Source organism: Orbicella franksi, chromosome 14 (assembly GCF_964199315.1).
Source record: "Orbicella franksi chromosome 14, jaOrbFran1.1, whole genome shotgun sequence".
Lineage (NCBI taxonomy): Eukaryota > Metazoa > Cnidaria > Anthozoa > Scleractinia > Merulinidae > Orbicella > Orbicella franksi.
The window spans coordinates 11,476,517-11,499,220 of NC_138158.1; the positions used below are offsets into that span (position 1 = coordinate 11,476,517).

General features: G+C 40.1%; 2 protein-coding genes and 1 pseudogene across 11 annotated transcripts in view; 2 read left to right on the forward strand and 1 right to left on the reverse strand.

Annotated features, from left to right (window-relative positions):
* The first annotated feature begins 646 nt into the window (after positions 1-646).
* Positions 647-2,403, forward strand: LOC145468623 (uncharacterized). The gene is made up of 4 exons (XM_081452345.1): positions 647-994; positions 1,193-1,376; positions 1,754-1,947; positions 2,235-2,403. The coding sequence occupies exons 2-4, from the start codon at positions 1,227-1,229 to the stop codon at positions 2,401-2,403; spliced, it is 513 nt and encodes a 170-aa protein (XP_081308471.1). The 5' UTR covers positions 647-994; positions 1,193-1,226.
* Positions 2,404-14,537: 12,134 nt separating this feature from the next.
* Positions 14,538-22,704, forward strand: part of LOC145467657 (uncharacterized) — a 31,697-nt gene continuing 23,530 nt past the window's right edge. Inside the window, exons 1-4 of one of the 10 annotated variants that reach the window (XM_081451244.1) lie at positions 15,459-16,010; positions 16,965-17,098; positions 19,471-19,540; positions 20,314-20,454. The gene's annotated coding sequence lies outside the window, so the exon portion shown is untranslated. Of the gene's footprint in view, positions 14,881-15,458; positions 16,011-16,964; positions 20,455-22,704 lie in introns of those variants that run through there. The other 9 variants (XM_081451238.1, XM_081451243.1, XM_081451242.1 and 6 more) reach the window with 9 other exon arrangements.
* LOC145467732 (uncharacterized protein KIAA1958-like) overlaps positions 20,448-22,704 on the reverse strand; it is a 6,038-nt pseudogene continuing 3,781 nt past the window's right edge.

Here is a 22,704-nt window from a genome sequence, read left to right on the forward strand (position 1 = left end):
TGGGAGCAAGCGTGCTCGCTGCCTTCCATTCCCGCGAATTTGCCACCAACGCGCCGGCGGCTAGTGAGAAAACTGCAATCGCCTGTGACGAAGTATTTCGATAAGATGAGGTAAGTTAATTGCAAAAAACTAGTCGTTTATGAGTTATTCACTAAAGGTTATTCATGAGATAAAGTGTGATAAAAACCGCCATATATGCAAGTAGAAGGCACTGATACCGACCTACCGCACATTCAAACTCGACCGTTTGTAATCGATCAACATGCCAAATAACCGGCACATAGCCTCAAATCAAACGCAGACTGAGTTCGATTGCTCTGTGAACGGCTCGACGGGGTCTTTTCCTCGAAAACCGTAGGGAAAAACGCAAAACAAGTAAGTGTGCGAGCGTGGCTGTGAGAGTGACGTGCGCGCTAGCCGTGATGCCGCGAATCGCTACTAGCGCACGCACGCTCACAGCCACGCTCGCACGCTTCATTTTTTTTGCGGATTTTCGAGAAAAAGAAAGACTGCTTGTAGTCTGGAGGGTGTTTGATCAAAGAATTCAATCAAACCCAATCAAGTGACTGGTGTGCAAATAGCTACTTTGGTAATTCTTGATTTTCTTTTTGTTATCGAATGTTTTAAAAATACATACACAATCGTACTTTAATGGAGGGTGGAGGTTGTTTATCATTAAGAGAGTAATCCTGCTATACTGTGCACTTCCTCTCTATTCAAGCACGTAAAAAACAAACAAACAAACAAACAAAAAACAGCGTGCGAAGCGACCGCGAAGCATGCTTGGTCCCACGCGAGCAGCTTGGTCTCATCTACTACCCAGGCAAGTCTTCCGTTTCGCGCTAGCGTCCAGTTCTCTCGCGATCCTATCCGCGCATGCAACGATCAAATGAAAATATGAGAAAATAGAGGCCTGTGAGCAGACTATAATTCCTCTAGGAATTTAATCATGGCAGCGTAGTCACGCTATTAGTAGAGGGGTAAAATTGTTGGAGTAAGTAAAGCTTTTTTTTTGTTGTTGTTCAAGCTTTGGACTTTGTGGTTTGGCCGGGAAAAAGAACTAAAATGTTCTCACTTCGTTCCAGAATATATCCAGTTACAATCGCATATGTAACGTGCATTCATGCTTTGCTTTGTGAGAGTTAACTTTATGTATTGAACAAAACTGGATTGTGTACTTTTATAACTGCAGGAGTCAGGTTGCAATCCACTTGAGTTCGTGCCCAATGAAGGTTGTAACTTGCAAAGTAAAAGGATGCAACCTGATGTTTCAGAGGGCCTTGTGGGAGGACCACATGATCTCGTGTGCCCTAAGCCACTCAGTTCTGTACGAGGGCGAAATACGGAGACTACGTCTTCAACTATCCGGCCAGAAGGTATGAAATGATTCAGAATACACACTGTCTCACCTACCATCTGATTGTGAAAAGGTCTATTGTTCCCTAAATGGTTATAATTATCAGTAATGCAATCAATGAATCTGTTGGTGGATAGATCAATCACTTAATCAAACGTTCAATCGCGCCATCATTTAATCCTTCAGTTTTTGTCATCAATAAAGCAATAGATTTATAGGTAAAGGGACTAAGTGGAGCCCAACTCCATACGAGTGATTAATAAGATAGGTCGATCGCGAAGCGGGAGTCCGATTTGTTCAGTAATGAAGAGTATCAGAGACCAGACTGGACGACACAAAGTCCGGTTGTCAATTGTCTGAACAGTGGATTCAACCTGAATTTTATTTTTCAAACAGAACGACGTTAACGTAACCGAGCAGTTAAGAGAGGAAAACGTGTTCTCTTTCACCTGGAAGGTAGACAGGGGCAATGCCACGGTGGCAAGCCAGTCACACAGGGTGTGCAACACTAAATGGAGGGGTGTGCGGAAGGAAGGAAAAATATTCCTCCAATTAGAGTGTTCCGTAAACCCACAGAAGATAAAGGCCAGGTGAGTGATGAGATCTTGTTAGACAATTATCGAAGCCTCAAAATACTGTCAGTGAAAATTGAAAATCAAACTCTCCATAAAACGAACACCTCCATAAGGAGGCTGCGGTCATCCCAGGGGGAAAGGGTACGATTTCAAACTGTTCATTCGAACAGAACGTCAAAAGTTTTTTAGCTGTAATAGCGAACGTAGAGGGGACGGAAGAAACGGTAATACCCAGAGATATGAAGGATTACGCGAATAAGATAACTAACTGAGTAACCATGCGTTTCTTTCTTTCTAAACAGTATCATCCTAATGCCCGGAAAAAAAGCGGAAGTAATAGCTGTTGTTCCCATTATTGACATAAAAGAAGGGGAGATGGTGGGAAATGTGTCTGAAGATAAAACAAGAAATGGCCAGCCAAGTGACCAATTAACAGTAAATTTTTTTGTCACTACTTTTGTGCACATATAGGTAAATTAAAGTAAGAGTGACAAGAAGCACTTCATAGCTGGCTCCACGGGAGAAATTTAGTTTTGTTTCCCAGATACCCTCAATGTTCCCCGAGGCAAAGCAGAGAAAAACACTTAGGTCGAGGGGAAGCAAAACTCAATGTTTTTCGCGGAGCCAGTCAGTAAGTGTTTTGTTATACTTCCCAACTAAAACAAAAAGAAAGCAAAACTGCGAAAAATCGTTCGCTTGACGCTCAATGGCACACAAATTTGAAGCAGTTTCAAGGAGCTCGGCCTGATCACGTGCGAGGCGAAAGTTCAAGTCAGTTGTCGTTTTCCTAGGGAGTTAGTGAGATTTGAGCGACCACACGTGACACTTTCTCCTTTGATCGGAAAACGTATTTGAGTTGGGAGGTATAACAATCAGGGGCCCGCTTCCCGAAAGCCCCGGAAACCTTTCGGGCCCGTAGAGCCATTTTTAGTTCATCTGTATCTAATGACGGAAAAGTCTATATGCCTTAAACTTCTTGTATGAAGTGAACCTCTGTTCATATTAAGAAAATGAGAATAAAACAGCTCTGTAATCGTAAGGTTAGAAACTTTGCTATGGCTCTCCGGGTGCGAAAAGTTTCCGGGGCTTTCGGGAAACGGGCCCAAGGTTTTTCCCGGCTATACACATGCGCATAATTGAATAAAAACTTCCTTTTTTCCCTTTTTCTAACTTGGGCTATTTCTGCAAAATTTTCGAAATAATATGATTTTCGTTCTTGTCTTGAATTTCACAGATCTTGTTGAAACGTTTCGAGCTTTTTAAGAAAGTTATCGAATTAACTCAGTTCCTTAGCAAACGTACAAAGAAATCAGAAACCATAAAGTTTAAATTTCATACAATTAAATATTTCTGAAGTTCCAGTTGAGTTGACTAATACTGGGAGCTTAAGCAATGAGGACGACGCGATTGCGACAGCGTCTGGATTTATTCCTTTTTTTTTCTAAAACTTGGCTCTGGTAGAAGATTTAGGAGTCGTGTTGTAACTAAATCCAGAGTAATCAAAAGTAGGTCAATTCACGCAGCTATTCCGCATAGGAGCCAGAGAAATGTGCAGGTATTTAAAATGCACAAACTATTTTGGTATTCTTGTCGTCCTAATTTGCTTAAACTCCAAGACACAGCATAGCAGATTGTTTGCCCATATCTCTTGTCGTCCTTCCTGTTTGGGAATTTGGCGGACCCTATAATGGGTCAGTAGACATGGTGTTGAGTTAAAACCCTTTTTGGGTGGCCTTCGGGTTCGCCAGAGACTTTGCGGAAATTTTCTTCCTTAGGTAATGATAATGGCAATCATAATGATAATCAAATTAATGTACAAACGTGTGAACGAAAGTAGAAAATTTGCCCCGTTTACTAGAGATATAGCTGTAGCAGTGTCAAACGATAGAGTCGACTTAATTTACGTGTAACTGTTTTATTCCTCTATCGCATTAATTCAATTACACCGGGTGTGTAAAGAGCTATTCTGAAGACTAAATAATGACCTCCTATTCTTAGAGTTATTTTAGGCCATATGATTGGATGTTGGATGTTGGTCGCGTCCATTATAGAGATAAATCAGGGTGACATGTCACTCTTTCCGATCATGTTCATTGTAAATGGAGACAATTAAACAAATGTAGTAGCCTCACGTAACTTCCAGTCTCTAACATTTCAAACAAATTAATGATAAAGAGGTACGTAAGAAAATTTATTGTTTTAGCAAAGTTGGGGCTAATAGAGAAACAAAAATTAATGACACGCAAATCAAAAACGAAGCAATGCGTTGAATTGATTGATGATTAAATAAGCATAATGTAAATATACTTCTTATAATGTAAATATTTCCAGTTCCATTCCCTTGTGGGGGCAAGAAGTGATCACTCGGCCAAAAATGGCTTCATTAATTCATTAATAGATCATATTTTGCCCCTACAAGGGACTGGAGCCAGCATTAGCAAAAGGGTGTATTCATGAAAATCAATTGTTATAAAGGTGTGATTGTAAAATTCAGTCGAACGAAATCAATTATACAACTGGCATGTCCTTTATGGACCTACAAATGGTAAAATATTACATCAAATAGGTCGAGACAAATAAATAAAGTTATTTTAAAACATAATCTAATCTCGCGTTACTTTCATCAAATTTATAAGGCAAGACCAACATATCATGCATCCCGTCTCTTTTTGCAACCTGAGTAAAAATTAAAAGAAAAGAAAAATTCGGGTGAATACTATTAAAGAAAATGGAAATTAATAGAAAAACAAGGTTTTTTTACTGTTTTTTTTTTTGGGGGGGGGGGGCAGTCAGAGACCACCTAGCCGGACCGCTACGTGGAAGGGTTTGGAGGGGGGTAGGGGGGGTCCAGTCAAAAATCTCTCAGCCGGACTTTATTTATGGACTTACCTTGAAATTTTTTTTCATCCCTAAGAAGTAACAATTAACTAAAACAACAAATTACATTCAAATCATTTTTAAGTCTACAAAAACGGCCACCCCTATTAGGCGGCCAGTGATCAAAGTCCCGATAAGGTCTTTTATACTGTTTTAAACTCTATTCAGCTCAACCCTTTTAAGCGGTAACTGTCCATTTTGGCCTTTTAATAGAGTTGAAACATATAAGTAAGCATATTCAACGCGCTTTCTCAAGATTACCCATTAATTATGTGACTGAGAAAATTGCGAACGATAAATTGGCTTCCTCACAGCCAATCACAATGACATAACTTTCACGGTCATGTAAGGAATGGACCAAAAAAAAAAATAATACGAAGGCAAGCCATCGAAAGTTTAAATTTCGTACAATTAAATTTTTACAATAACTGTCCAATTTCTCGAGCTCAGATTGGCTCATTTTCTTCATCAATGAGAGTACAGACGGATGAACTTTTAATGTACGAAAGCTTTCAAGCTCAGCTTTGAGCTGTCAAACTGCCAACTTTTTAACCAATGAAATTTTATGGACTGTTTTTAGTTGCCAATCAAAAAACGCGAAAAGCTATTGACAATGTTCGCGTCATTATGAATAAAATTCGCTTTGTTTAGGGCAAGTTAATGGCGTCTTTTCCCCTCATTTATTCCCGGCATTTGACCATTCTGGGGTCTTGTTAATGTACGAAACAAATGATGTCAGTTTTTTATGCGTCTGTCCTCTTATTGATGATAAATTTCGTCATAACATAGTCAACGTTTACTGGGGAACCACTTTGACAGTGTTATGACGCAATTTATCATCAAACGCATAAAAAACTGACGTCAATTTGTTAAATTTGTGAGGTTCCAGTTGAGTTGACTAATACTGGGAGCTTAAGCAGTGAGGACGACGCGACTGCGAATGCGACTGGATTTATTCCTTTTTTTTCTAAAAATTACGTAACTTCCAGTCTCCAACATTTCAAACAAATTAATGATAAAGAGGTACGTAAGAAAATTTATTGTTTTAGCAAAATTAGGAGTAATAGAGAAACAAAACCTAATGACACGCAAATCAAAAAGGAAGCAATGCGTTGAATTGATCGATGATTAAATAGGCCAATTTGCTAATGTAAATATTTTCCAGTTCCATTTCCTTGTGGGGGCAAGAAGTGATCACTCGGTCAAAAATGGCTTCATCAATTCATTAAATAGATCATATTTTGCCCCCACAAGAGACTGGAGTCAGCATTAGCAAAAGGGTGTATTCATGAAAATCAATTGTTATAAAGGTGTGATTGTAAAATTCAGTCGAATGTAATCAATTATACAACTGGCATGTGCTTTATGGACCTACAAATGGTAAAATATAACATAAAATAGGTCGAGACAAATAAATAAAGTTAAAGTTAGTTTCGCGTTACTTTCATCAAATTTATAAGGCAAGACCAACATATCATGCATCCGGCCTCTTTTTGCAACCTGAGTAAAAATTAAAAGAAAAGAAAAATTCGGGTGAATACTATTAAAGAAAATGGAAATTAATAGAAAAACAAGGTTTTTTTACTGTTTTTTGGGGGGGGAAGGGGGGGTGGGGGAGATGCAGTCAGAGACCATCTAACCGGACCGCTACGTGGAAGGGTTTGGAGTGGGGTGGGCGGGGAGTCAGTCAAAAATCACACAGCCGGACTAGGCTAGGGCCATGAACTCAGATCGCCGGGACACGGTCCAAAACCGAGCTCGCTTTAATTTTTTTTTTTTTTTTTTTAAAAAGGAAACCGTGTACGGTCAAGACAATTATTAAACCGAGTTGGGCCACGAATGCATATACAACCGAGCTCGGTTTAATGTAAAATCAAAACCGAATACGGTTTGTGTATTCTCTAGGGTCGGCGGTTATCACCGTGGACGTAATCTGGAAACCGAGCACGGTTATGAAACAACACAAAACCGAGGTCGGATAAAGGCAACCCTGTACGGTTTATAAAATGAAGTCGGTTCGTGAATCCCAGGCTCGGTTAATACCGTGGACGTTACGTGGACACCAACCGAGGACAGTTTACCGACCGTACATTCTGTAACCGAGGACAGATTTTTTTCCGAGGACAGTTTTTCAGAACCGAGGTCGGTTGCCCAGAAACAAAAACTGATCCTCGCTCTGTTAGATGTCCGATTGTCGGTTTCGTTTCCGTCGTGGATAAGTCGTTTGTGAGACGTCGGTAGTTTTTGACATCTGTTAAGAGGCTTTTTTTCTAGGTTAGTGTACCAGCTTTCTAGAGTCAGTCGTTGAAAATAGTTTGTGCTGTAGGTTAAGCACTGAGCAGAGTCCCACTCAATGTTGTGGTTTGTCAGTTGATGATAATGTAGTAAATGGTTTGAGCCCAGGAGTATCAGTAGTTCGTATAGTGTGATCGTCCGGGTGAGGGTAGTTCTGAAAAGAACTGTTGTTGGTGATTGACGTTTCGACAACCTGAGCGGGTCATCTTCAGAGTCAAGGGAACTATGTTATTGACCTATATTATTATCATGTCTTGACCTATATTGAGTTGAAATAGACAAAGAGCTGATAATTTCGAAATGTTCTAACCTTGTTTGCTGTAAAAGGCAGGTCCAAAAGCCGATTTAACAAGTTTCCTCACCATTCGTCGCATATAAAGCAGCAAATTTGTTTCTGTTTACACTATGTCCGATGTACATCGACAACTGTCAACGTGTTTAATGGTCGAATACCATGAGCGCCTTCAATTCGACCAAAAATTCCGAGATTTCCGGTTCGAGATTGAATGGAACGGTAAAAATTCCGGGTAAAGTTTTCGAAAATTGAGGAATACGTTTTGAATGCACCCTCTTTGATGGAATTTCCGGAATTTTCGAAAATTTTGTGTTCCATTTGCAAGAGATGTCGGGTTTAGTCTCCCTACCGAGCGTGAGCTCACGTGGACACTTGAAAAAGCAATAATGGCGGGCGGAGTAGCGTTTGCCACACTCCAAAGGAACAGCAGTATTTGTTTTTGTGGCAAAATTGCGGGCCGCCCAGATGAATAGACCTTTTTCGACTGGGCGGTTTGTTGCCCCATTTCAGACCGTGTGATGATACTCTTGAGAATTCTTCCATTCAAATTTTCAAATAGTCGCGTGCATATGAATAAATAATTTTTAGAAGGATAAAAGAACAAATCTCTAGAGAATATCACGTGGTCTGTAATGGGAAAACAAACCGCCCAAGCGAAAAAGGTCTATTGCCAGTTGGAATCCGCCCAGTGTGCATTATTTCTTGTGTCAACAACTGACACGTTTCCCTAGTCAACCAGAAATGGTTTTCGAACTCCCTCGACAAATACGCTGGAATAGTTACCTCGAAGTACCCATTTACACGAGTTAATTTCCTCTGCATAAAGCAGGTAACTGCAGCCAGAAGTATTACGTCGTTGTTGCTATCGAGAATGGTACAACTTATTGTTTCACACTCATCCTGCTCTAAAGCCGCGAAAATGTTCAAAAAGTCCGCCATTTTCAGACACAACAAAGTTTCACCCAGCAGCCCCGGGTTGCAGAGCACGTGACCTCGAATTCTGGGAAGCGGTCAGACGCGTTCCATTCGACCAGCGAAAATTCCGAAAATTTGAACCGGTGATTTTTGTTGAATGGAAAGCGCCCCATGAATCTGTGATCATCTTTCGGCGCATATGATCGCCACTTCACCTAAGTCAAAAACGGCTAAGTCATTTGTAAATAGTTGTTTGCTTTGCATTGCACCAAAATATAATTACGTTTGATCCAGCTGATGATCGATGGCCGTCGATAAAATCCGGAACATGGAACATCCCGGAACATCGAATAATTATAAACTGGTTTCAGTTCGGAATATAAAAAAGTTTAAATGTAAAAACAAAACAAAACAAAAAACTAAACAAAAACATAACAAAAAAAAGGGAAAAAAAATGAAAAGGACTGAAGACTCGCAACTTAGAAGACTAATCCATTCCTTCCAGTCGTTCGCCATCAGTTTTATCACGTGACTGTCCCCTATTCCCAGATTTCGTTCTTCATAGAAAATCAAGATGGTGGCGTTCGAACTCTTTAATCACACCGAAAAATATGAGTACACGAGTGTGATTTCTTCATTCATTTCATTACGTCAATTCAAAGATATGCGTACACACGATTTCTCATGAAGAAATAGTTTCTCCATGAGATAGAAATAGAAACTCTTCGGCATTGAGTTTCTTGTCTAAACTAGTTCGGACTGCTCGAGTTCTGATGATTTATTAATAATAACTTGCTTGTTACTCGGGCGTCTGTTAATCGTCCATGTTGAAGAGACTTTGAGTTACCGTGACACGTTATGTGACATATGTTAAATATTAAGTGTCATTCGAATTTCGTACTTTGAGCCGTCGTCCCGCCAGCCGTATCGAGATATTGTTCTTCGAAGAGTATTAAAGATCGAAGAACGTTCCGTTATTATCGCTTCTCGTGTTATTTTTGACCGTTCCCGACAATTCCGTACAACCGGTTACAACAGTATATGTTTGTGTTGAAAAAACAGTGCTATAAAGCCATGTGACGCAATGGGCGCGAAAGAAGAGGAGCCTGTATCCATTGTGGTCAGTTGAATGAATACCCAACGCTACATACCCCTAGCCTACCGACTCTCCTCCCTCCTCTCCCCCCCCCAAAAAAAATGTATTTTCATATTTCGAGCTGATACCAGTTTATTTTTGTAAATTTTAGTTTAGAAAATTTCATTTACACATTTTTTTCTCATAATTATTATAATTATTCGATGTTCCGGGATGTTCCGGAATGTTCCGGAATGTTCTGGGATGTTCCGTGTTCCGTGTTCCGTGTACCGTGTTCCGTGTTCCGTGTTCCTGGTTTTATCGACGGCCATGATCGATTGCTGCTTGAACCTTGAATCCTTTCAGCGGTTTCCTTATTTGTTCGTCACGCAACTCCTGTGTCATCCCATTTTAGGGGGTAGGGGTAGGACAAGTTTCTATCCTCGAGCTTGACAGGAAGCGAGCACACAATCTTGTTGAGTAGGAAGAGAGTAAATAAAGGAATGAAAAGAAGGAATAGTGCGTTATTTTTTTATTTTTTTTTTTTAGGTTTACATATAATACAGTGGAAGCCCTGTTAAGCGGCAACCCTCGGCGAAATAGAGGCTGGTGCCGACCTTGAATATTTTTCACCATCGAGTTAATTTCTTAGTGAACATGGAGTCACGTCAAGACAATCATGATATAAAGAAACGTGTGTTTGAAGTATCACTCGCCACCTTCAATTTCGGACTCTTATCTGCAATCGCCTTTCCTAAAGCAAAGTTTTTAAATTTTGGGTGGCCCTGGCCGTTTGATAGGGGTAAAGGCAATTAAAAAAAACCCTCATCGGGACGACCAAAAGGTGACCGCCGCCGCTTAATAGAGGAGGCCGTTTGAAATAAAATTTTACAGTTTGCACGAAACCAAATCAACACAAAACGAAGTCGTCAGATTTTTTTACAACTTAGCCGAATTTGTTTTCAAATACTTTTACGACAGTCGGAGAATTTTAGCGTCTTTTGCAAAGTTTTTTTTCGGAAATCGTTTTTCGCAACATGATAGTACCCTAATCCCAAACGCGTCATCCAGCGCGCTCGCACTTTTCTCCCTCTCTCACACATGCTATTTGACACGACAAATCTTCACAAACCCCTCCCCCAGTTTGCAGTTTTTCTTAGTGTCCGATCTCGCCCGATCTCCGCACGGAAACGTCGCAAATTAACGCCTGAAGCGTCTTAGTGAGATTCTACGATCACAATTGGGAGCTGAGAAAGGATTTTTTAAAGACTTGTCAGGTTAGAAAACATGTGTTGGAGAGGGAGGAGAGCGCGAGCGCGCGCTGAATGACGCGTATGGTACCTGACCCAACTTATACGTAGGAACAGGAGTCATAATCGGGGACGGAGTCCGTAAGCGCGCGCTATTTCTAGTATTGTGGCGGTCCCTATGATATGGGACAACTTTTCTATTTTAGAAAAAAATGCGCCATCGTATGCGGCACACGCGCGGATATAGCGCCGGGGAAATGGCGTCCTAAATTCCCCGCTTATGGCTCCTGGTAAGAACCAATTTTGCGTAAGATTACCTCAGACTCTTTCTTTCCCAACCCTCTTGCACCTTTCAGCCACGGTCATTTGCCTTTGCCATGGTGGAAATGTCTTCCAGAACCCTGAACCTGGTGCTAGACCCCCGTGGGGGGGGGGGGGCGGGGGCGGTGGCGGAGAGGGAGGAGTGAGCTCCCATATGAAAATGACGAAGGGGTTAGAAACGCGATTTTCGTACCTCTTAGTGTGTTTAGTGTCAAAATTTCCACAGCGGGAGCTTTAGCAGTACCTTTTAGGGTAGTGAGCCGAAAAAGTATGACAGGAGATAATGTGCTATGTAAGAATTAGTACCTCTAAGGGGAGAAAGAAATTTCAGGCCAAGCCTACAAAACAGGATCTTGGTACCTCTTAGGGGTTGCTTTCAAAATTTCCAACGAGAGCCCCGTCTTTTTTATATGGGAGTCTCCCCCCCCCCCCCCACCCCTCCGGGTGCTGGACCTTCTGCTCCACCCTAATCCAAGTTTTGTACGATGGTTTAGGACATATTACGGTCATGGTGCGCAAACTTTCGCTTTTGGTGAACTTCGCCGTCCGGCATAAAATCATTTCGACTTCATCTTCTAGACTGCTCACAGCCTCTCTATTTATGCATGCGAAAGAAAAAGCGAGCGAAGCGAGCGCGAAGCACGTTGGTGTGGGGGTTGGGGTTTGCGAGCGAAGTGAACAATAAAAATATTTATCTTGGTCCCCACCCCCCACCCAGTCAAGTCTTCCCTTTCGCGCTAACATCCAGCTCTCTCGCGATTCTATCCGCGCGTTCAACGATCGAATACGAGAAAATAGAAGGCTGTGAACAGTCTATCATCTTCAGGCTCGGTAAATTTATTAGTAAACTTATGATTATTGATATCCTTATTGCACGAAAGCAACGGAACAATTTCAGTTTTACGCCTCCGATATTTAGTGTTATAACCACGAAGTCCACTAACAATAACTTTAAAAGAACAACAGCCCTCCATTTTCCGGCAGGTCTTTTTTGCAGGGTGCAGGGTGCAGGTTGCAGGTTGAAATTTAATTATAACTAGAAAACCGCATGCACTAAAAATAATTAATAACTTATATACTGGTCAGGGGCTCTTAAATAAAGTAGTTCGCCTCTTTGACATAGTGAAAACACGATCGATCCGCTATAAGTAGTTATCGATCGACACACTGAGACCAGTGAAATCTCTTCAAAGCCATCTGAATGGCCGCTCCACAGATGTTTCCATCGATTCCAGAATTGGCTCGGGTCTTCCTATAGGACTCCACGTGCGAATTTTTATTTTAGCTTGCCATTTATGTATGCAAATTAGGACTATTTAAACGCTACGGTTTCCTAGAGGACGTAACATGTTGATTATTTCGATAGTCGATAAAAATCGATCGTTGTCGATCGTTGTCGATCATTGTCGATACTAATTAATCGACAAATATCGGAAATCGATAAAAGTCGATCTCACAATTTATTGTCATCATCGACTTTGTTCGATTATGATTGATTTTGATCGATTTTGATCGATTTTGATCGATTTCAATCGACAAGTATCGGAAATACAAAAGACGATGTATGGCGTACGCATACGTAGGTCGTGGACTGGTACAACAGTCACAGGTGCAAGGAGAAGCAAGGGGCATACAAACCCGACGAATACAACATACCTAGCGGAGAGGGAGGAGAGTCGTAGCAGCTTGTATTTGTCAAATGTTGAACTGAATAAAAACACTGATGAAATAAAATGTCAATTTACTTTACGTTACTTCTTAATTACTTTGCTGGCCTCGATTTTTTCCCCGCATCTAGTCTAAACTTTGGCCCGTTCTGTCCACCCGAAGAAACACGACTTCGAGTTACCAGGATCTCTCATCTCCCCCGCCTAGAGAAACTCTGGGAACTAGGTTGGCTCGAGTTATGTTATAGATCACGATTTAGTTCAGCTGAAACTGTTAATCGATCATTTCTCGAGGTAATTTAAACATTCTATTCTGTGATGAATAACAGACCACTTGGTTGTTCAGGTTTTTATTTAAGTTTATTGTCATACAGCTTTACTTTAGAGCTGTTTAAACTCGGCATAAAAAAGTCATTGGAGCTATTATTGGTTTGGTTACTTGAATTTTGTAGCTGATTGAAACATTTGTCTGCATTTTTGTCGATAAAATCGATAATCAGTTGAAAACCCTGTGATTATCGACTTTTATCGACAAACGTAATTTGTCGATTGACAATTAAAGACAAATGTCGAGTACTATCGACTTATCGACTACGTTTTCGATGATCGACTTTGATCGACATGTTACGTCCTGTTTCCTAGCGCGCTAAGTTAATATTGTTGCGGAATCTATAATCTACCTAGCTTCACCGTCATCGCTAAAGTCAGGAAACATTTGTAAGTCTTTATATTCTGTCCTGTATTTTTCTTATCGCTCGGCTCTTCTTCGCATGTATTTTTATTCATTTTTCTAGTCGAACCTCGCTCGATCTTTCAGTACTCAACGGGCTCCTCGAGTCTCTTCAACAGAGTGTGAGTTCGAAATCTCTAGGCGTAGCGTCAACAAGCACTGTAAGCTACACTTCCCTTAACAACAGAAGATTGCCATCACAAATGAAGCAAATAAATAAAGAAATGAAATAATATAAGATTTTAACCGTCGGAATATACTAGCACAAGCTCAGTGTGCTTTCATTTTGGTACAGTCACAGGCAAGAAACCAAATTCAGCAGATATTTCAGATGATATTTCAGATGTTTCTTCCAAAACAATAATTCATTGCAGGCTTAAAATCATAGGAATATACCCTCCTCCCATCGCTTCGGCGGGTTCGGCACTTATGTAGAAGCCACATCTCTGAAGTCCCTCTCTGAGCGATTGTAACCAACGTCATGTAACAGTCACAGTAAGTCTACCACCTGAACGTTTCTTTTAAGTGCCAGCGGTTTTCCAGTTATAATTAAATTTCAACCTGCAACCTGCAACCTGCACCCTGCAAAAAAGACCTGCCGTCCATTTTCTGTCACAAAACTGAACTAAACATACCAATACTCCGCCACCAAGTAAACAAAAGACGCCGAATATAGTGGCATGGGTGGCGGGGTTTGTTCACTCAAGTAACTACTATTTAGTCTCAGTTTTTCTCACGAATTAGTCACGCTGTGATTTCCTATTTTTATCTTGCTTCTTTGATCTATAATTTGTTTTTTTAGCGATTTTTGAACAAAAGTGGTGACTTTCTTAGTGACTTTCTTTCTTTCTTGGTGACAAGGTCTTGCCACAAGTAACCGAGACTACGCGCACTAGAGAACGCGATTAACAAACAATACATATAAACATATATTATAACAGATGACGTACTGATCAACTGTAGATTTGACTTGGCGTTTTATTACTATTTAGTTTCGTACTACACAACTTGTGTGTAGCACAAATATGTATGCAAACGATTAAACAATGAATAAATTGTTTCACTTGTCCCAAGAGTGCTCTATAAAAAATATGCAGACCAAAATACAATTATAAAAACAAATATTTATATTTGTATTTATATTATCTACTCCTGCCCGCTAAAATAGGATGCCGTGACAGCATTGCGAGACGATAAAATAACGAACGGCTGCAAAGGATTGCGCTGCGTCGACACGCTTTATAGCAGCATGCAGTAGTCAGCAATGGATCAAACGTAATATTTTGGTGTAAGGCAAGGCAAGGAACTATCTGACTCAGCCGTTTTTGACTAAGATGCAGTGGTAATCATATGCGCCGAAAGATGATCACAGATTCATGGTATTCGACCATTAAATACGTTGACAGCTGGCGATGTACATCGGACGTAGTGTAAACAGAAACAACTTTACTGCTTTATATGCGACGAATGGTGAGAGAAACACGTTAAATCGGCTTTTGGACCTGCCTTTTACAGCAAGCAAGGTTAGAACCTTTCGAAATTATCAGTTCTGTGTCTATTTCAACTTAACATAGGTCAAGACATGTGGCGTATGCTAATATATGTCTTACCGGTGAATTAAACTTTGACGACGGAAGGTTAAATATTTGCATTTTTAACGTACTTTGAAAAGCTCTCGCGTCGCTCACAAACATTTGCCCGGAGAAATTTTTACAGGAATCTATAGACCACCCTTCGACGATTCAACCACCAGAAGCTAAAAGTCATTTGAAGGTTTCGCACATGGTGAAAATTAATTATATTTACGAAGTACTTTTTGGTGAATGAAATACATGTCTTCGAAATGTAATTATTTTGCACCCAAAAAGACAACGCAACATTCCCCAAAATCAACCCAGTTCACATTTCAACATTGTACAAAAATATTTGAGTGGTTTAAAGACGAAAGATTAATGTGGTTTTGCATGCGACGCCCTCGAACTTGTTTAATAAAATGTTGCGTCAAATGACGATTTTAACGGAATTTGGTAATTTGCATTTTTCTTTGAAATAAAAAGATAAAAAAAAACAAACAAAAAAAAATACCCAGGCCTACTAAAGGCCAAAAAAAACCTACCCAGTGGTTTTTGTCATGCCCTAGCCTATCTCCCTTAAAAATATGAGCGAAATCGAATTTTCGACCCTTGCCGAGTTATTTTTCATATTTATGGACAGAGACTCTTAACAGCTGTTAACAGTAAAAGGCGTTGAATTTGAAAGTCTCACGATAAAGATCGTAAGGAGCCACGTCACCAATTTTCAGTATTTTGCAAAACCAAAACTGAAAGCGATCTTATGTTCAAACTGGGGACTCCCCGCGGAACACACTCTGATATAATCGCATGATCATCCAAGACCGCAAGTTGCAAATATCTTAGGAAAAAAAAAACAGGATGTCGTATGGAGAGCGGGATTTTACCATGAATTTTTGTTTTCAGTTTCCAAGTTAAATGATCATGTCATAAGTGGGCGGTGTGGCCTGGGTTTGATTCATATAAGAGCAGAATCCATCAGTTGTCATCATTTCGGCGTATCGCTTCCAGTGACTCGGAACTGCAGCTTACCGCAACAAGTGAAGTTAGGAACATTTCTTAATTTAAGCTTCCTTTCACCGGTAGGTCATGCACTTTTGCTTGATATTTTTAACGTTTGCAACTGTTGTGCGCTGTTTTGGAGTTTACGTTGTTTGTGAATGTCGGGACACCGCTTATCCGGTTTAACAGCGCTCCTCGCGTCACGGTTAATGGAAACCCCGAGCGAGTGATTAAACTTCTGGGATCAAACTGGTACGGGAGAAAGCGCTCATCAGGGAATGAGTAAACGCATAAAAAATCGGGTGGTCGATGAATAGGATAACTTTAAATCATACAGATGAAGGGATCTCTTTGTTTATGGAATTGACTGCAAGTATTTATCACTCACGGCTGGGTTTATCCTTGACGTCGGGCACAACCGGAAGGTAGAAACACATCTTGAGAGCAAATTAGACTACATAAACTTGAAGTGAAGCTTGGGGCTAAATTTCGCCAACAGTTTTGAGCCAAATGAATTCGATTTATCCGGTTCGCATGGATGAGCCATGTAGCATTGGTCACTGGAGAAACTCGCGCAATCTAGTATCCAAGGTAGTCACAAATAGCCTAAGAGATTACTCTATTTTGTCGGAAAATGGGCAGAACTACTCTTCTACCTTCTCAGTCAAAACACGCACGAACGCAATACGCTGTGTACAATACAAGAACCAGAAATATTTCAGTTCCTACTTCCGGGCTTCTTTTAGGGAGCTACACTACTAAGAGACTTAACAGCTGATAACAGTAAAAGGCGTTGAATTTAAGTCTCACGATAAAGATGATAAGGAGCCACGTCACCAATTTTCAGTATTTTGCAAAACCAAAACTGACAGCGATCTTATTTTTAAGTTGGGGACTCCCCACGGAACACACTCTGATATAATCGCATGATCATCCAAGACCGCAAGAATTTGCAAGACTGCAAATTCTAGGAAAAAAAAAACAGGATGTTGTTGTATAGAAAGCGTGATTTTACCGTGAATTTTTGTTTTCAGTTTCCAAGTTAAATGATCGTGTCATAAGTGGGCGGTGTGGCCTGAGTTTGATTCATATAAGAGCAGAATCCATCAGTTGTCATCATTTCGGCGTATCGCTTCCAGTGACTCGGAGTTGCAGCTTACCGCAGCAGGTGAAGTTAGGAACATTTCTTAATTTAAGCCTCCTTTCGCCGGTAGGTCATGCACTTTTGCTTGATATTTTTAACGTTTCCAACTGTTGTGTGTAGTTTTGGAGTTTATGTTGTTTGTGAATGTCGGGACACCGCTTATCCGGTTTAACAGCGCTCCTCAGGGTTAATGGGAACCCCAAGCGAGTGATTAAACTTCTGGGATCAAACTAGTACGAGAGAAAGCGTAGAGGGTGTTGTATCTGATGAAACTGAAACCTCAGAAGGATAGGTAATTTCTTATTTTGGAATATGGCAAAGCCACATAAAAACCAGCAATACACATCTTGGCAGCGAATGCTTTGCGGCCTTACGATAAAGCGAATAGCAATCCAAACGATTTGTTCCAAACAAGGTTTTCTTTCCATCTCTATAGTCAACTGGAAAACTACGAAGGTACATGTTTGTCGTACAAAGGTTACTGTAAAAAACAAACAAAACAAAACGATCTCTCAAAGAAGTCCTCTTGTTGCTGTGTTATGCAATTAAACCGTCGCGATTACTGCAAATACTTGGAACGTGTCCATTATTGAGTTGAACTTTATTGAACATCGCGCGTTCCACGGTATCGTTCAAAACCATCAAATGTTAACATTACTCAGACAGTCATACAATCACTGACGCATTGTCCATTGAAAACATACAAATTATCTCTCTTAGACTTCTCCAATGAGTTCCTATGGTTATTGGTATGGGTGATCAGTTAATAGATTCTCTAGACCTGAACAATAGACTTAACCGAGATACGTCGTAAGAAATAAGATGCTGATCTGTCTATAAGGTGAAGCCAGATTGAAGCAGTTGCCACAATGATAAACCGAGCGCTTTACTTAAAAGACCGTGTTTTAGTTTTTACTTTTTTCCTCAAGCCTACTTTTTCTACAACGGTCCAGTACTTAACAAGAACATAATGCATACATACATAAATCGGTGAAAAAACAAATCATAATTTTTTTTATTGTTTTGGGCCTAAACAGGAAGGGAAGTCAAAATGTAGGGCAGCGAAATACATGTATAGTTATGGAACGTTCTAGAACTTTGATCATCACTTCCTGTGCTGACCTTTTTGTTGATTAAAGCATTCTGAGATGACAAGTCATTGAAATTGCAGAGAGTTCGGAATGTGAGAAGATCAAAAAACGCTTCGCAGAGCACATTCTAATTTCAATCTCGTTTGCTTTACAATTTGGATTTACGGCATTAACCAAAGAACAAAGTAAACTTTAGAATTTCTGGGACGGTCTTACTGATTCCGCCATACAGGACGATTGTAAGAGTACAGTGCATACAAGCTACTCGTCTCGCTATCATTGCAAATTATCCCAAGTGTGTATACGAACTCCAGAGATGTCGTGTCAGTCTCTGCAAACACAACGAGAAAATTTCGAAGTCTTTGAATTCTCAAATTTGCCGTGCATAAATTGATTTTCCAGTCGGAAAGAGAACCGTCTGAGAAAATTGCGAATTTTAGGCTTTGCCAGTTGCGGATTGCGCAGTGGGCTTTGTTGATCACATTTTGGTGATTTCCTGCAGGAAATAAACCGGCGAAGAAAACTCTGGCATTGTAACTCTTTTAGTGGAAAATAAACAATAGATAGAAGTACGAACAGTTGTAATTGGTAAGTTTTCGTTCGGTCCTGATGTGACACACAAATTCTCCCTACTGGTGTATATGTATTTCTTACAGTACGAACTGGGAGAATTTGTTTTAGTAACAAAATAATTTCGTTGATGGCAATTCCATATTTCATCCGACCTGCAGGCTTGAGTTTGCATTGTTGTTATAACGAGAGATTAGATCTGATCACTGTAAGGTAAATTAATGGTAAATAAGTGCGAAACACAAAGTTAGCAAGGGCCGGAATTAAATCAGAATTCTTCAAATGAGACGGAGAGCAATTTCAATCCAAGCCACAGCATTTTTTTCTTTTTTCGCTTCCTGACAAAAACCACATAAAGCAATGAAAATCAAATCAAAAATAACAGAAAGTGGAGAAAAGATAAAGGAAATCGATTCGTGTTTTGGCAGGATGCTAAATTTAGTGAAGGGAAATTCTAGATGTCTACCAAGTTCAAAAATAGCCATCTATACGGTCTGCCGGTTAAATGTATTGTAAACAATCTTTTGTCGTAAGGGCTTTGATTTATCGCTGAAACTACGGTCATCGGATAATTGTTATTCTTATAACGGCAACAGAGGTCACGTGACTACACAGGAATAAACTGTCAAAAGTAATTAGAGTATGAAGAGCGAGTCACTCTTAAGTTAAAAATTGCTTCATTAGAACTTTCACTTTCCTCTGATCTGACGTTGAAGCTTTCAGATTTATTCACAGGTGTTTGGTAAAAAAGAAAAAGGAAGAAGTAGCGATTACTTGGTGCTGATTTGAGCCGAAACATCACAAGGTAAAACCTCTGTCATTTGCTTGACAATTTGGCAAGAGCTTTGCATTTTTTAAGAGTGGATGTCTGAATAAATGTTCGTTCGTTTGCTGTTTGTTTTAAACACTTTAAAAGTCTTAGAATGAATCTATTTCCCCTAAGGGTGATCCAGGAAGATTGTATTAATGTCAGTGTTCATTAGATTTGTTATTCCAGACTTTGATAGTTTTAAGAAACAACAGAAGAGCAAATTTATCAAATCAATTAAGTGGGGGACAATTATGTTTGTGTTTCAGGTATTTTGCACATTTGTTGTTCAGAGGCATTTTATCCTACTACCTTGCTTTCGCGCTCTCAAGTCTCACTGGCTTTGCTAAGATATTTATTTTGGCCTTGATCACCCCACGGCAGGAAAACAATCAACCTATTATCTCACAAATTTACACATCTTTTAATCTTTGCTTCTTTTTAGATTAAAATTTCTCTATTTTTCAGTGTCCACTGCACTATTATGCAATGGACTATGTCGAGCATATTTTAGTTGGTAATTTTTTGCAGCAAACAAAAAGGCCAAGAAAACTCCGCCATTAAAAACCAAGTGTTTTGGTCAAATAACAGCGATAGAAGTACGAATCAATGGTTTTAATTGGTTGGTTTTGACACTGTCCAGATGTGACACACAAATTCTCTCAAATGGTGTATATCTATTTCTATGAACTGAGGGAATTTTGTCTTGGACAAAAAAATATGTTGATGGGTCTTGATGGCAATTCCTTAATTTTATTTTATTGTTTCAGTCGACCTGCATGCTTAATTGTGCGTTGTTGTTGTTGTGAAGAGGATTAGATCTTATCACTGGAAGGTACTGAACGCACTTGTGAAACACGACGTTTTTAGAGGGTGTTGTATCTGATGAAACTGAAACCTCAGAAGGATAGGTAATTTCTTATTTTAGAATATGGCAAAACCACATAAAAACCAGCAATACACTTCTTGGCAGCGAGTGCTTTGCGGCCTTAAGATAAAGTGAATGGCAATCCAAACGATTTTGTTCCAAACAAGGTTCTCTTTCCATCTCTATAGTCAACTGGAAAACTACGAAGGTACATGTATGTCGTACAAAGGTCACTGTAAAAAACAAGCAAAACAAAACGATCTCTCAAAGAAGTCCTCTTGTTGCTGTGTTATGCAATTAAACCGTCGCGATTACTACAAATACTTGGAACGTGTTCATTATTGAGTTGAACTTTATTGAACATCGCGCGTTCCACGGTCTCGTTCAAAACCATCAAATGTTAACATTACTCAGACAGTCATACAATCACTGACAAATTGTCCATTGAAAACATACAAATTATCTCTCTTAGACTTCTCCAATGAGTTCTTAAGGTTATTGGTATAGGTGATCAGTTAATAAATTCTCTAGACCTGTACACTAGACTTCACCGGGATACGTCGTGAGAATTATTTTTTTTAATTGTTTTTGGCTTGAACAGGAAGAGATGTCAAAATGGAGGGCAGCTAAATACATCTACAGTGATGGAACGTTCTAAAACTTTGATGATCACTTCCTGTGCTGACCTTTTTAACTTGGAAAATATATTTTCGAAGTTTTAGTGCTGGCACGATTTCACCCCATCACTCCTTCACTCCTTCACTTCCCGTTAGACATTTGGAAACCCGGCGGGAGGAACTCCCATATGAAAAGAATCAGGGATTCTCTTCAGAAAATTTACATTTAACTCCTAAAGGAGACTAAGGCCCGTTCCAAACGCCGCTCCATTCATGCGCCGAACCTAACTGATGAGTTAAGTACGGCAGAAGAGCGGCGTTTGAATCAGTTTGGTTCAGCAGGTTAAGTTTGGTGCGGCAAACAACATTAAATTCGGCAGGGTCTGTCGCACTATGCGACGTTGGAGCGGCAGCTGATTCATACGGCGTTCTCCTCATGTGTCGAACCTAATGCATAAATTACTGTAATTTATTTTTCATATAACGGGACTCGTGATTGGCTCAAAATTGAGTGGCGTGACCAGTCATGCATGAAGCTCAAAGTAGCCGCTAAAAATAAAGACAACAAAATACCAGTATGCTTTCGATTTAGAAGAAACGGGACTGTATGAGCCAGTTTCTTTAGCGCAAATTCATTTTTTGCTTGTCTTCGTGATAATAGCCCAGCTTATTAGATTTCCCTCTGACAAGTCGATTTAACCGGGAGAAAACCTGTCTAAATACAAATACTGAACCTCGAGATTGAATTTGCTTCCCTAAATATTGCTATAACAACATGATAACAGCGAAATGTTAGTCACAGCTTTTCTATTTGGACGGAGTTCGTGAATTCAGAACGTATATTTTCTCGTCGAAAATTGTTACCACCGGCTTCCCGAATTAAGTTCGACGCAAATACGCCGTCTGAACCAGCCGTCGCTCCAAAGTCGCTCTAAAGTCGAACTTAATCAAGTTTGGTTCGGCACATGAGTGGAGCGGCGTTTGGACCGGGCCTAATGTGGACGTTGCTTCAGCTTCATTAGACCCCTAAAAGATACCACTTAAAACGGAATAGGTTTGATTACTAGCCACTGTTTAAGAAAGGATCCCGTGCGCACTTGTGGAGCCGACTCGCGTACTCGAGAGATCAGCGGAAATCAAGCCTAAAAACAGAAATTAAATGAGAGCGTTTCTTTCGTTATTTCTTCGAGTGCACCCAAAGGATACATTGACAGCTAACAATGGTGACTTTTCGTCGTCATCAAGCTAAGTGAAACCAGAATCCTTGTTGATTTGTACCTGAGGCGACGAGCATCATATAGGAGTTCCCCCCGGTTTCGAGCATCTGTCCTCTAAGGCCGTTTTACAGTCCCTTGCACCGTGTTAAGTTAGTTATTTTCGAGAGGTAGGAGATGAAACGATTTTTCCATTGTCAGGAAAATACTTATGGTTCTTCCTTAGCGATTCGATTTAGAGAAAGTCTCCGCGGTTTTTCCTTGGCAAACCTACGTGACATTGTGAGTTCGACAACAATCGATATAGCCGGATGAACGATTAAAAGTTCCAGACGAGTTTTTAAACACAAGAAAGGGAAAGACAAACGCTACCTTTCGGTAAATGATTTCTTGACAGAAAAAGAAAAGAAGAAGAAAAGGAAAAACAATATTAAGTCATCGCTGTGACTCGAACTCCCGTAG